Source organism: Eubalaena glacialis, chromosome 18, assembly GCF_028564815.1.
Source record: "Eubalaena glacialis isolate mEubGla1 chromosome 18, mEubGla1.1.hap2.+ XY, whole genome shotgun sequence".
Classification (NCBI taxonomy): Eukaryota; Metazoa; Chordata; class Mammalia; order Artiodactyla; family Balaenidae; genus Eubalaena; species Eubalaena glacialis.
In genome coordinates, this window is record NC_083733.1 from 699,198 (window position 1) to 711,593 (window position 12,396).

Sequence of the window (12,396 nt, forward strand, 5' to 3'; positions counted from 1 at the left end):
TTTCTGAGTGGCAGAGTAGCCCTCATCCTGACCTTCTGTTGGGGGTGAGGGCAGGGGGCCGAGAGGGTGGTGGGCGTGATCCCCTGGACCTCGAGGTGTGACCCTGCCCATGGGCAGAGGGTGCTGCCGCCGAGCGTGTGTGGCACCTGACCCCCGGAGCAGGGCCCCGTGTGCACTCCGGGGTTCTGCTGTTCTCCGTCGTGGAGGGTAGACGTGCCGCTGCCGGGGCTGCCTGCCGGGCCGGTGCATCAGGAGCGGCCCCTTCAGAAGGCTGCTGCGTCCATGCATCGTGCATCACCGACCGGAGGCACCTGGGTTTCACGTGGGGTCACCGGACCTTAACCCCGTGTCCTCTGTTTTGAAGCAGACGGTTGACGATGAAGCGATGGCGGCGTGAATGAAGGCCTGGTGAGGAGGAAACGATGCCCAAGGGTGGGTGTTCTAGAACCCCACAGCAGGAAGAGCGTTCCCTGAGCAGCGACATGGTGGAGAAGCAGCCCGGGAAAAAGGTGAGCTCGCTCCTCCCCCACCACGCCGCGTGGGCCTCGTCTGGGCCCGGGGGAGGGCTGGGGGTGTCTCTGTCGCTTGTCCCTCTGCAGTGGGCGACACCTCTGCCGGGAGACCCTCTTCGGGCGGCAGTGGAGGAACTGCTGTGGTCTGGGTGGCTGTGGAGGACACGTCTGGCTTTTTTAAGGATGTGTTTGTTATTTGGGGGCCATAGTGGATCTTTAACCACTAGGTCCGTGGACAGAAATCGCTGTCTGAGCAAACCCCAGTTCGGCCCCACGGTCTGTCCCTCAGGACCATGGGTTCCTGCCATACGGTTGCTGGCAGACCAAATCTGACGGTAGCCGTTCGAGTGGTCCTGACTTGAAACACTGCTGGGTAATTGTCCTCCTCGTTTGCTTGTTGCCAATGTGAATAGGAAAATGGGTTGTAAATCTGCATCCTTGTGTCCTGTTAATGTGCTGGTGCCCTGGGCTCGGGGGTGTGTGCTGTGTGCTCCACAAGCTGTGACACCCAGTGTTCCCTCCAGACTGTTCTTAGAGGGAGCCCCAGGCTGGTCTGCAGGAGTTACAGACTCACAGGCTTCCTGAGGGAGGGCCCACCTGCAAAGGTGGCCTTGCCCGTGCTCTGCGTGGGGTGCTGTGGCCCGTGCCCTGGCCCCCCTTGATCCAGGAGGACGCTCAGAGGTGCCCTCAGTGTGGAAGCTGGATGTGGCTTGTTGCCACTTTGTCCCGCGGTTTTACGGGCAGGTCTGGGAAGAGGCCTTGGGCTCCCTGCTCCTCCCAACGCTGGGAAACTCTGGGAGCGCTGGTTCCCGGAATCCCAGAGGAATCCACCGAGGAGCGAGTAGGAGGCCACGTCCAGATGCTGAATTCACAGGAAGGGTGGCAGGGGCTGGGGTCCGTGGATCCAAAGCCCCTGGGAGTCCCAGCTCCTCTCGGGGCTCCAGACAGGCCTTCTGGTGGCAGCGAAGGCGTCAGGGTGTTGCCATCCCAGGTGGGCTCCTGCGGTCCCGGTGACGCTGGGGATTGCTACCTGTCTGTCTGCAAGGGCAGAGAGGGAAATAGAGAAAAAGGCCCGAGGAACAAGCTGTGCCTGGCCGAGGAGCCAGCCCCGCGCCCTGCCCCGCTCTCTGCGGGACGCCGGGCTGAAGCACGCGCCACCCGCTGCGACTCCCTCCCCTCCACAGGGCAGTGCTGTCCGCCCTGGGCGCTCCCCGGGCATGGCTGTGTGACACCGCAGGTGTCCACGCAGGTTTCGCAGGGGAGGGACAGGTCAGGCCTTGAGAGAGAGGAGCACCCTGACTGGAGGGGGGAGGGCAGCTGCGTTCAGCCAGACGACAGGGCCGTCTGTGGAGGAGGCCCAGGAGGTGTGCACGGAAGCCGTGGGGAGCGCGCATGAGGCGGCGAGGCTGTGGCTGGAGCTGGAGCAGCGTGCCTTTTCTGAGCGCTGTTAGCCAGCGGTCGGGCGTGGAAGTTTAAAAACACATTTATGGTAGAGTGGCATCAAAAATACAGACTCTTTAGGGATTAATTTGATGAAAGACATGCGCCCTGAAACCTGCAGAACTTTGCTGTGGGAAATTCAGGCGGGTCCGAGCCGCTGGGGAGGAGCAGGGCTTGCGGGCCGAGGGCGGCTCCACAGTGTTCAGATACCAGCGCGCTCCAAGCCCGTCTCATAGAGCTGTTGTGATGCGGGTCCAAGCCTCTGAGGGCTTTTGGGGAGAAACTGATAAGCTGCTTCCAAAGTGTGTATGGAAATTCAAAGGACCTGGCATAACCACAGCCATCTTGAAAAGGCAGGAGGGAGTCGGAGGCCCTCAGCCTTGGCTGTGAAGCTGCGGGGCGGTGGAGACAGGTGCACACCTGTCCTGGGGAGCAGGGTCCTCACAGGCACCCAAGTGTGTGCTCAGCTGCTTTTCTACAGGATGCTGAGGCTGCTCCATTGGGAAAGGATCATCTTTTCAGCAAACGAAGGTGGGACAGTCGGATCAACCTATTTGTGCTGTTTTTGGTGGCTGATATAGAGTCCTCATTTCTACTGGATTCTGTCGTTGTTGGTCATTTACAGATAAGACTCAGTTAGTCATAGTCGAGGTGGTTCCAGGGCAGGCGTGTGGGGTGCGGGTTAAGAGCGAGCCCTCCTCTCTCTGTACGTGGTGTGTGGGAGCTGACTGAGCATCCGTGGGGCACACTGGTTGCTGGGCCGCAGGCTGCACCTGTTTCCCCGCCCTGGCAGTTTTCAGGGTGTGCCAGGGTCTGACACAGAGGTTGAACTGATAGAGGTTGAACCTGATAGAGGTTGAACTTGACGTCTAGATATCCTTTTAGCTTTGAGGAAATAAACACACTGTGGAGTGTGTACGGTTGGTCCCTGTGACGGTGCCTGGGTACTAGTGAGGGAGGCTCAGCGAGGTCTGCCCTGCTCTGCTCTGGCTGAGGGTTAAAAGCTTTCGGTGAGCACTTTTAGTGAAGTAGAAGTGCACATTTCATTTCTAGAACCTGGGATAACGATGATCCAGACCAGGCTCTCGGGACACTCCCCTCCCCCGCAAGCAGCCCCCGCGGTAACACCCTGCCCCCACCCACAGGGGATGCGGGCTCATGGCGGGGATCTCTGCTTCCTTCTGATGGACAGGCCCTTGCTGTTGGAAGGAGGCTCTTCCTCTGTGGCTGTGTGGTGTCCATCGGATGGACGTTCAAGCAGCTTCTCTGCCGATTCCCGTGCTGATACGTATCTGGATTCTTTCCGGTCCAGGTGTGATGTGAACATACATACACTGGAGTTTTTCTGTGGAGGCAGCAGATAGGATTTAATAGTTCGTCAAAGTGACTGCACAGTTGTGCACCCCCAAAGCCTAGGTCAGGTGGACCCATCCGTGCTAACACTTGGTGATGTCAGTTTAATTTGCTTTTTTCTGTCATCTACTGGTCTCCTGTACCGTCCTGTACACGCTCTCCGTCTGTGATCCATCTGGACTCACTTTTTGTTTTGTGCTGTAAGGGAGGGTCAAGGTTTATTTTCTTCCCTGTGGATGTCCACGTGGACATTGTCACTGGGAAGACTGTCCTTTCCTGCTGGCTTGTAGCGGAGCCCTTGTCACTAGTCAGGTGGGGCTCAGCTTCTGCTCTTTGCTCTGAACCTTTGGCCCTTGGGTCCAGGACCACCTGTTGTGACTCTATAATTGTACAATCTTGATACCTGGCAGTTTAATTTGCCCAGCTTCATTGTTCTTCAGAATTGTCCTTGCTACTTTTGACCCTTTGCGTTTCCATGTACATTTTGGAAAAAGGGTTGATCTCCACGAAAAGCCTGCTGGGTTTTGATTGGATTGCTTTGAATGTAAAGATGAGTTTGGGGAGATTTGCTGTGCTAACAGTATTGAACAGTGTCCCATAAGTGGGCCTCCATTTTTATCAGTCTAATTTCTGTTCTCTCAGTAATGTTTGTAATTGTCTATGTAGAGGACTTGAACACCTTTTGTTTGATTTATTCCTATGTATGTAATGTCTTTCGATATTAATATGTCATATTTCAGCATGATTTCCTAATGGTTTATAGTATATAGAAACCAATCACTTTCTGTGTGATTGAGCTTCTCATTCACTTACTAATTTGAAGAGTTTAATTGTAAATTCCTCTGGATTTTTTCCTGTGTAAAATCACAGCATCGTAAGATGAATACTCCTTGTTATCCCTCAGGAAGAAGAGGGGGGCGGGGCTGGCCCGGTCTGACCGTGGAGGAGACCGCCCCCCTGAGGCGTGTTGTCACGGTGGGGCGCAGCCCGCCGGCATCTTCCCACAGCTGTGGAATGTTCCGTCTACGGCTGCACTGGAGTGGATGCACCCATTTGCCTTTTGATAGGCGGTTGCTCTTTCTTTCTTTTACTGTTATGAACAAAACTGTGAGTTTGTGTGGCACGTCACTTACTCCCCGGACTTTGTTAGAAACTCTGAGTGGCCCCAAGCAGCGTCCGAGGCCCACTGCTCTGCCGGTCCAGTCAGCCATTCTTGTGGGAGTACTGGTGTTGCCTCCTGGTTTTAATTTGCGTTTTCCCAACGCCGAACACCTTTCCAAACGTTAACTGGCTGTATGGATATTTTCTTCTGACAAGTGCGTGTTCAGATCTTTTGCTCATTAAAAAAAAGGTTTAGTTTTTCAGTAGATGTGGTGAGTATAAGCATTCCTGCCTTGAACCCCCTCTTGGGGGCGGCACCCCATCTTCTGCACCAAACTTGTGTCAGGTGGGGGACATCCCTCCCCCCAGTGTGCTGGGAGTTGGTCTCAGGACCTCAGGCCTTTTCTGCAGCTGTGGAGATGATCATAATTTTCCATCCTTTTTTTTTTTTTTTTTAAAGCATTTTTAAAATATTTACTTATTTGTCTGCGCCAGCTCTTAGTTGCAGCATGCGGGATCTTTAGTCGCGGTGTGCGAACTCTTAGTTGCGGCATGTGGGATCTAGTTCCCTGACCAAGGATCGAACCTGGGCCCCCTGCATTGGGAGTGTGGAGTCTTAGCCACTGGACCACCAGGGATTGGTGGACCACCCCGTCCTTTATTTTCTTAGTGTGGTGAAGTACATTGATTTTTTAATTTCTTGCATTTCTGAATGCATTGTTATTGTGATTTGTGTTATCTTTTTTTGTGTCTGTCGATCAGATTAACCAACTGGGCCAGGAGTCTTCTTGGTGGCAAGTTGCTTATTACAGTTTGGGGCTTTCACTGGTGGGTGCTGTTCTCCTGGCAGGGGCGGCTGGGGGTGGGGGGAGGTGCGTGCAGGTGGTGACAAGCAGGCCTGTGTTCTGGCGCCCCTGGCACCGGCTCCGCCGAGGCTCGGGCTCTGCCGAGGCTCGGGCTCTGCCTGCTGGTCCCTCTTCGCGCTCCAGGTGCCCTCGGAGCTGGCGGTGTGTTGTGGCGGAGTCCCCCTGGTCACCCAAGGGTGTCTCGTTGCCTGCTGAGACTGGAGGGCACGGCGTGGCAGTCAAGCGGAGGACTCTCAGGGCCCCGGGAGACAGGACTCGCGCTGCTCAGGGCTGGGCGTGCCCTCCCAGGAGCACCCAACGCCCCAGTGCCGTGAGGGCTGCTGTGAGGGCCGTGTGTTTGCCTCCGCCTCCCCGGGGTGGATTCCAGAAGGAAAGCCTGCCGCTGGAGAAGGAGCCGCCTGGCGGTAGCGGTGCCGTCCTCCATGTCGGCAACGCAAATTGGCTGGCCTGTGCGGTGCACTGCGGGCAGACGAGCCGGGGCGCTGGGTAGCCTGAGGCTCCACTGAGCGGCCCCCACCCTCAGGGCTCTGCGTGCTGCCCTTTCCGGGCGGGGCGTGTCACATCCCGAGCCCCCCACCCCCCCAAGGTGGCGCTTCCCCCAGTTCTGCAGACGGTGACAGGCGAGGCAGACGCCCGTCTGGACCTCCCAGGTTGAGGCTGGAATTCGGGCTCCTGGGTCCTTACAGGTCAGCAGGGCCGGGAGCGATGGCCACACCCGGCCGCCCTCCAGCCAGCTCCTGCTCTGGGCTGGGCCACCTGCACTGGGCTCTGCTCCGGGGCTGCTGCGGCTGCAGGATCCGTCCCAAAGACGGCCCCGCAGTGTCACAGGCCTGTGGTGGCCAGAGGTGGCTCAGGCACAGGGCAGGCGAGGGACGACACGCTGGAGGGGAGCCAGCGTCTCAGGGCAGACATACTCCCGTTGGGTGGGAGGCCGGGCCCCTTCGTCCACAGTCACGGGGAGAGTTTCCAGTGGAGGGCGGGCTCCGTCTGTCAGCAGGCCCCTCTGAAGGTGGGTCTTCCCCGTTACTGAGTCCGTCTCTGGGAACACGAGGCAGGAGGCGGCGAGGTGGCAGGGGCCGTGGGTGCCTCTGAGCCTGGTGGGCAGGAGGGGTGTCCATTGCCCAGAGACTTGCTTTCCTGGCACGTGAAGTCCTGGTAGACCTGAGGACTTTGAGACTCTAACTTAGGGCCAACGTCTGAAAGCGCCACTCTCTTTTCCAGGATAAAGATAAAGTGTCTCTAACCAAGACCCCGAAGCTGGACCGCAGTGATGGCGGGAAGGAGGTGAGAGAGCGCGCGACCAAGCGGAAGCTGCCCTTCGCTGCGGGCGCCAATGGAGAGCAGAAGGACTCGGACACAGGTACCCGGGCGCCCCCGCGCCCCCGCCCAGCCCTGCCGCACGGGCCCGGGGGGCGGGGGGGCGGCTCAGAGCCGGCAGGGCGGGCTCCCAGGCAGACACAGGTACCCGGGCGCCCCCGCGCCCCCGCCCAGCCCTGCCCTTCTGGTGAGCGGCTGCCTGGCCGGGCCGAGTGAAGCTCTTCCCCTGAGAATCCGCGCTTGCACCAGGTGCCGCCTGCCCGCCCGCCCGCCCGCCCCAGGGCAGATGGGGAGGCTCTTGTACAGAAGTGCCAACTCTGGTTAGCGCCGAGCTAGGGAGGCTGAAGGTCCCCGTGTTCCCACGTCCCCTCCCTGCCTGCTGGCTCCTGCCGTGTCCCTCCAGCGCCCCCTGCTGGGAAGATGCAGCCTGGCGCTCAGGCGACGGTTGCAAGTGGCCAATAGTGAGTTTCTCCGGCTGTGCTCCCTGAGAGGGGGAGGCTGATGAGCGTCCCCCAGAGACCCCCGGGCTCCCTGGGAGCATCCTCCTGTTTCCTGGTCCCCAGGAGGCCCGCAGCGCTTAGTCAGGGCTGGGGCGTCCTCCCTGGAGCTCAGGCCGCCAGCGGGCAGGTGCCTGCGGGCAGGGAGAGGGGGCCCTCCTGCCCGGTGCCAGTCTTGGTGGGACCGGGACCTGCTTCACATTATACTCTGCTGTCTGCTTCTTATGTGTTTAATTTCCCTGCAACATAAATGTACACACACCTACTGCTGAGGTCTGTGTGGATGAAGCCGTGCAGCCTTCTTGCTCAGCCTGGCAGCAGCGCTCCCGCCTCCCACCTGGAGCCCCCAGGGCCCTTCAGAGAGGGGCCTGTTGTCAGCTCCCAGCGTTTCTTTGCTTCTCCTTCGTGCTGGCTCTGCAGGGAGGATGTGTGAGCAGCTCACCCGTCAGGGCTGGGATCTGGGGATGGAGGCGGCGGGCACGCAGCTCCCCTGGTGGGCAGGGCCTGTCGGGACTCCTGCTCAAGGCTGCCCTGTGTGCAAGGACTCACTGGCGCTGGGCTCTGAGCACGCCCCCTGCCAAGTGCCAGAGGCCACGTGGCTGACCATGCAGGGGCTTGGCCGCCTGCCAGGCGTGACACGCTGTGAGTCGCTGGTTGGGAGGGCACATGCCACCCACACTGTGACCCTGGAGCTCTCGGGACCCCAGAGCGGGCAGGACTGGTGTAGGACGCTGGCCACCTCCATCCCAGGCCAAGTCGAGAGGGCGTGGCTGGGCCCACTTCTCTCTGGTCTGGGTCAGGGTGGCCGCTCCACCCGATGAACTCCCGGGTTAGGGTGTGGGGAGCTTGAGGGGTGGTCGGAGGCCCCCAGGCAGGCTGGGAGCGGCGGGATGGATGATGCTGTTGGTGCGTTGCTGGCAGTCTGGATTATGATTTACTGGTTTTGATTTACTGCTGTAGTGAAAGTTGGGGTCAGTGGTTGGGAACCCCTGTTGTCCAGGCCCTTTATGCCAACCTCACCTCCGTAGATTCTGGCCTCCTGATCACGGTCACCTGTGGGACAGCTCTGTGGTCGCCCTTACCTGGAGCTGGAGCAGCCACTGCGGGGGGAGGGATATGGGGGAGGGGTCCAGCCTGTCCCTCTCAGGCCGGGGACTTGCTGAAGGCCACACAGACCGCTCTTTCTTTAAATGATCAACGCTGGAAATTTTTTTAAAAAGGAAAAGGAGGAGACGTAGAGCAAGAAATCGGAAGGAAAGCCGGTTGTCACCACAGCCTGAATGATGGTGTCTGTGTGGGTCCAGTGGCGCTTGGAGGGTCAGAGTGTAATGCGGGGAGGACCCCGTGCAGCCCGTCACCTGACAGGGTATCTGTCACATGTGGACCGTGCCCGGGCCGGCGTCTTGGTCAGAAGCATGTGTTTGTGACTGATCGTGCAGGTCAGGCCCTGTGTGGTGTGGAAGGTGTGCTCTGAGGCCAAGGGACGGGACGCTCTCGGGACAACAGGTCCCGGTGCCGACCACCCACCTCCCGTCAGCCTGCCATGGGCCGAGCCCTGCAACTTCATGGGAGACAGAGGACCTCCTCCGCCCCCTCCCCCCCACAGGGCGGAGCCCTGACGATGGTGACATCTGAGGACAGTCATAGATTTCCCACTTTCGGCCACGTGGTATGCCCTGGCTGTCAGCCACGGGGCTTCTGGTGGCAGTGGACGGGCTGAGGGCAGCCGTGCCCGCTGACACCTCCGGCTGGAAGATGCCGTCCTCCAGCCTGGGGGCCGAGAGGGCTCCCCAGGCTCACGCCGTCCTGCCCCCATGGGGCTGGCCCTCCCTGGGCCTCTGTGCGCCTTCCTAGGCCCCAGAGCGGAGACGAGGATTGGACTCAGAGATGGCCGCGGCAGGAGGAAGACACCTGAGCAGACACAGAACAGCGTCCAGAAGATCAGGCAGGGTTTTCACAATGTAAAACAGAGCGTACGGCAGCAGAAATGATTGCTGAAACGAAGCATTCGGGGGACGGTTCTAGCGCTTACCGGGTCCGCCATGAGCAGGATGAGTGAGCTGGATGCTGCTGAAACTAAAGACGCCGCCTTGACTGAGGCACAGAGGAAGCAGGAGAGGTGCCGACCAGGGTCCAGCAGGAGCACACGGGGCCGCCGGTGTTTCCGCAGGGTGCGGGCTCCACGCGGAGCGTCGTGTGGAACCACGGGACTGCCCGAGGGGACGCGGAAGGCGGCCGGGAGGGTGTCTGCAGACCACGTCCCGGAAGCCAGAGGAGACCTCCCAGAAGCTCACTCTGTGTCTTTGCTGCCAGGATTCGCCGTGACTCGGGGAAGTTCTCCACTGGACGCTGTCAGTTTTGCTGGGGAGTGAAACTCCCCAGGAGGAGTGGACTCTGGATGCTGGGTCCTGAAACAGGGGCCCTCAGGGCTGTGCCCTCCGCAGGCCCAGCCCCAGAAGAGGCCACGGGGGCTGTGGGAGGAGAGCAAAGGTGTGTTCCGGGGGCGACAGGAACAGCATTTAGGGGGAAACCCAGGCATGGCCTGGGGGGCTGGGGACCCTTGCATCTGCCAGCTGGGTGACCGTGTCCCAAAAAGAGATGATGAACATGGCCCCGATTTCACAGAGGACCAGTGAGGTGACCGAGCGTGAGAATCAAGGCGCCGTGGACATACAGGCCGAGTCACACGGCTGTGCTTTGCTTTCCTCACGGTGAGGGGACTGTCCAGGCTCACGAGACTGCCTTCCCCCCATTACCCTGGGAAGACGGCACCGCTGGTGTCCCCGGGGAACGAGGGAGCAGGGTGCGCTCCAGCCCCTGCGCCTCCACAGCACCCTTTGGCCTCGCTCGCCACTCACACGGACCTGCCAGTTTTCCAGTCTACAACTTGACGCACGCCACCTGGGCTTCGTGTAACTTCTGTTCTGCTTCCGGTTGGATGTGAGAAACAAAACCTTCGCAGAGCGCTGAGGGAGCTGGGCCGTTGCCTGGGCACCTCCTCTGCCGTGTCCCCATCCCTGCACTGGCAGGTGGGGCCGTCGCCCACCTCAGGGCAGGGCAGGAAGGAGGTTCCTCAGGTCTCACCTGGGTTGACCCCCGGGTTGGCCTTTGCCGACAGGACGCAGTGGCTGGGCAGGAGGGCCCTTCTGCAGCACCAGCGCCCCGGCCTCCGCTCCTCTGTGGCCGGGGTTCCGTGGGCGCCCGCTCCACCCGAGACTCCCAGCCCGTCCAGACGTGGGCTCTCCAGATCCCGGCAGCCGCGGCACCTGTAGAAAAGTACACTCCACCACCGAGAAGTTGGCGTCTCAGGAGATGGGATTACGTTTGGGGTTTTTTTCCTGTGTTAAGCCTGGGGAGACCAGAGGGTTAGTCTGTTCTCCTCCACGTGTGGGGTGAGCAGGGCCCCTGGGCAGGTGTGGACTCGTGCTGGGGTTGCCTGAGCCTTACAGCTCTCCCAGCCCCTTCCTGAGACCACAGGCCGGTGCCACAGGGCCCAGCTCTGTAGCTGGCATCAGAGTCTCTGGGCAGAAGTTGCTTCTTCGCTGCCACTCAACAGCAGCGCAGGCAAGGCCCTCGAGGCACCTCCCTGGCCCTGGGCGTCCACTGCCTGCACGGTCACTTGAAGACAGAGGTGGCTGTGGCCCTTCTGCCGGGTTCCTCTGGCGTCTTGAATCACGGGTGCGTCTGTCCTGCAGACCCGTGCGCCGCGGAGATGGGGGCTGGTCTGCTTGCTTCCACCCCTGCGGTGACCCAGTGTGCTCAGCAGATGCCACCCACAGCCCGGAGGGAGGCCGCGGGGTGACGCGCTTCGCTGAGGTTCTGCCTCCGCCCTCTTCTCTGGGGGCTCCGCGTCTCCACCGCCCCTGAGAGGCCAGGCGCCCCAATCGTCTGAGGCCAGGCTGTGCTTCCCGGGAGGTCGGGCAGAGCAGGGCCCAGGTCACAGGGCACAGGCAGGGAGGGCCACACGGCCTCCCCCTGCCCCGATGCCCAGACCCGTCCGCGTGGCGCTCGGCTGTGGGAGAGCTTCTGAGCCAGGCCCCTGCCCGGGTCCGGCCGCTGCCCCAGCGTGGCTTCGTTTCTCGGGGCTCCTTGAAGCTGCTGGGTGCCAGCTGTGCCAGCTGTGGCCTGTGCAGAGGCCTCCTCGAAGAGCCAGGCCCCTGGGGCCATGTGCCGCCCTTTCCTCACTGCTTTTGCCGGGTCGTGGGGGAATTGGGGGCGGGGGAGAAGGCGAGCGGGGTCCTTGGTCACCCCTGAGGAGCGTCCTTTCTGAATTTCCTCCTTGCTTGGGCCTATGCCTCGTGCATTGGTTAAAAACCAGTTGTTGCTGGTGGGGTGGCCTGTGGTGCTTGGGGGTTATCACCTAAGATGCACAGATCAGCATTGTCAGCAGATCACAACTTTAGTTTTTAAAAAGGCAGTTTAAGGTACTTTTTAAGGAAATAACCGTTTACAGAAAACTCTTTGTAAGAAAATGGAAAGCGTGCCACGCTTGTGGGGCCTGAGGTGGAGAGCAGCCCAGGGTGGTAGTTCTGGGAGTGGAGAGGTCGCCCCAGCCCGGGGACACGGAGAGCAGGGAGAGACCCTCAGAGACCCGGGCCCCGTGGCGACCCAGCTTCCCTCCCCGTGGTCCGCACCTGTGACCTAGCCCCCCCCCCATCCCCGGGATCCCCAGAACGCACAGGGCAGCAGGGGAGGGGTCTGAGCCTCGACGGAGGCCCAGTTCCTGTGAGTAGGAGGGTGAGTGTGGAGCAAAGTGAGCTTTTGACTCCTGATCCGTGGAGTCGTGGGTGTCTTTTCTCTCCGTCCTCCCCGCCCCTGTGAAAGAAACGGCGCAGTGTTTCTGCCTGAGGCCGGCAGGGTGTTAGGTGAGGGGCCAGAGGAGCACAGTATGCTTGTCGTGAGGAGGCTGAGGGGGCGCCGGGCTGGCCCCGTATCTCGTTAGTGCTCTGTGTTGATGCCTTTAGATGCCTCCAGCTCAGTCCACGCCGTGGTACTGCAAGGCTGGTTCGCTCCTCGAAGCGCCATGGCATGAGATGGAGGCTCCTAGAAGCAAGAAGAAAGGTACAGTACTGCCCAGTCAGCCTTGACCTCTCCGCGGGTCTCTAAGCTGTGTTTGCATTTTCCATCTGAACTCTTTGGAGGCGGGGTGGGGCGGAGGACCTGGATCACAGACGCTAGGAGTTGCTAGACCGAGGCCCGTCCTGCGTGAGCCGCCTGGCGCGCAGGGCACGGTCTGGGGAGGCGCCTGGAGCAGTGGATGGTCGGTGGGGGCCAGGCTTGGCTTCAGCGGCTGGTGACGAGGTGTCGGAA

The 12,396-nt window shown here is 60.5% G+C and overlaps 1 protein-coding gene across 10 annotated transcripts in view; it reads left to right on the plus strand.

The window, feature by feature from the left end:
* ANKRD11 (ankyrin repeat domain containing 11) overlaps positions 1 to 12,396 on the plus strand; it is a 163,249-nt gene that overhangs the window by 132,828 nt on the left and 18,025 nt on the right. For 7 of the 10 annotated variants that reach the window (XM_061172687.1, XM_061172683.1, XM_061172688.1 and 4 more), the window contains 2 exons: positions 368 to 509; positions 6,494 to 6,632. In XM_061172687.1, the coding sequence (XP_061028670.1) occupies positions 423 to 509; positions 6,494 to 6,632 (226 nt within the window). In that variant the 5' untranslated portion in view covers positions 368 to 422. Of the gene's footprint in view, positions 1 to 364; positions 510 to 6,493; positions 6,633 to 12,050; positions 12,148 to 12,396 lie in introns of those variants that run through there. The other 3 variants (XM_061172689.1, XM_061172691.1, XM_061172684.1) reach the window with 2 other exon arrangements.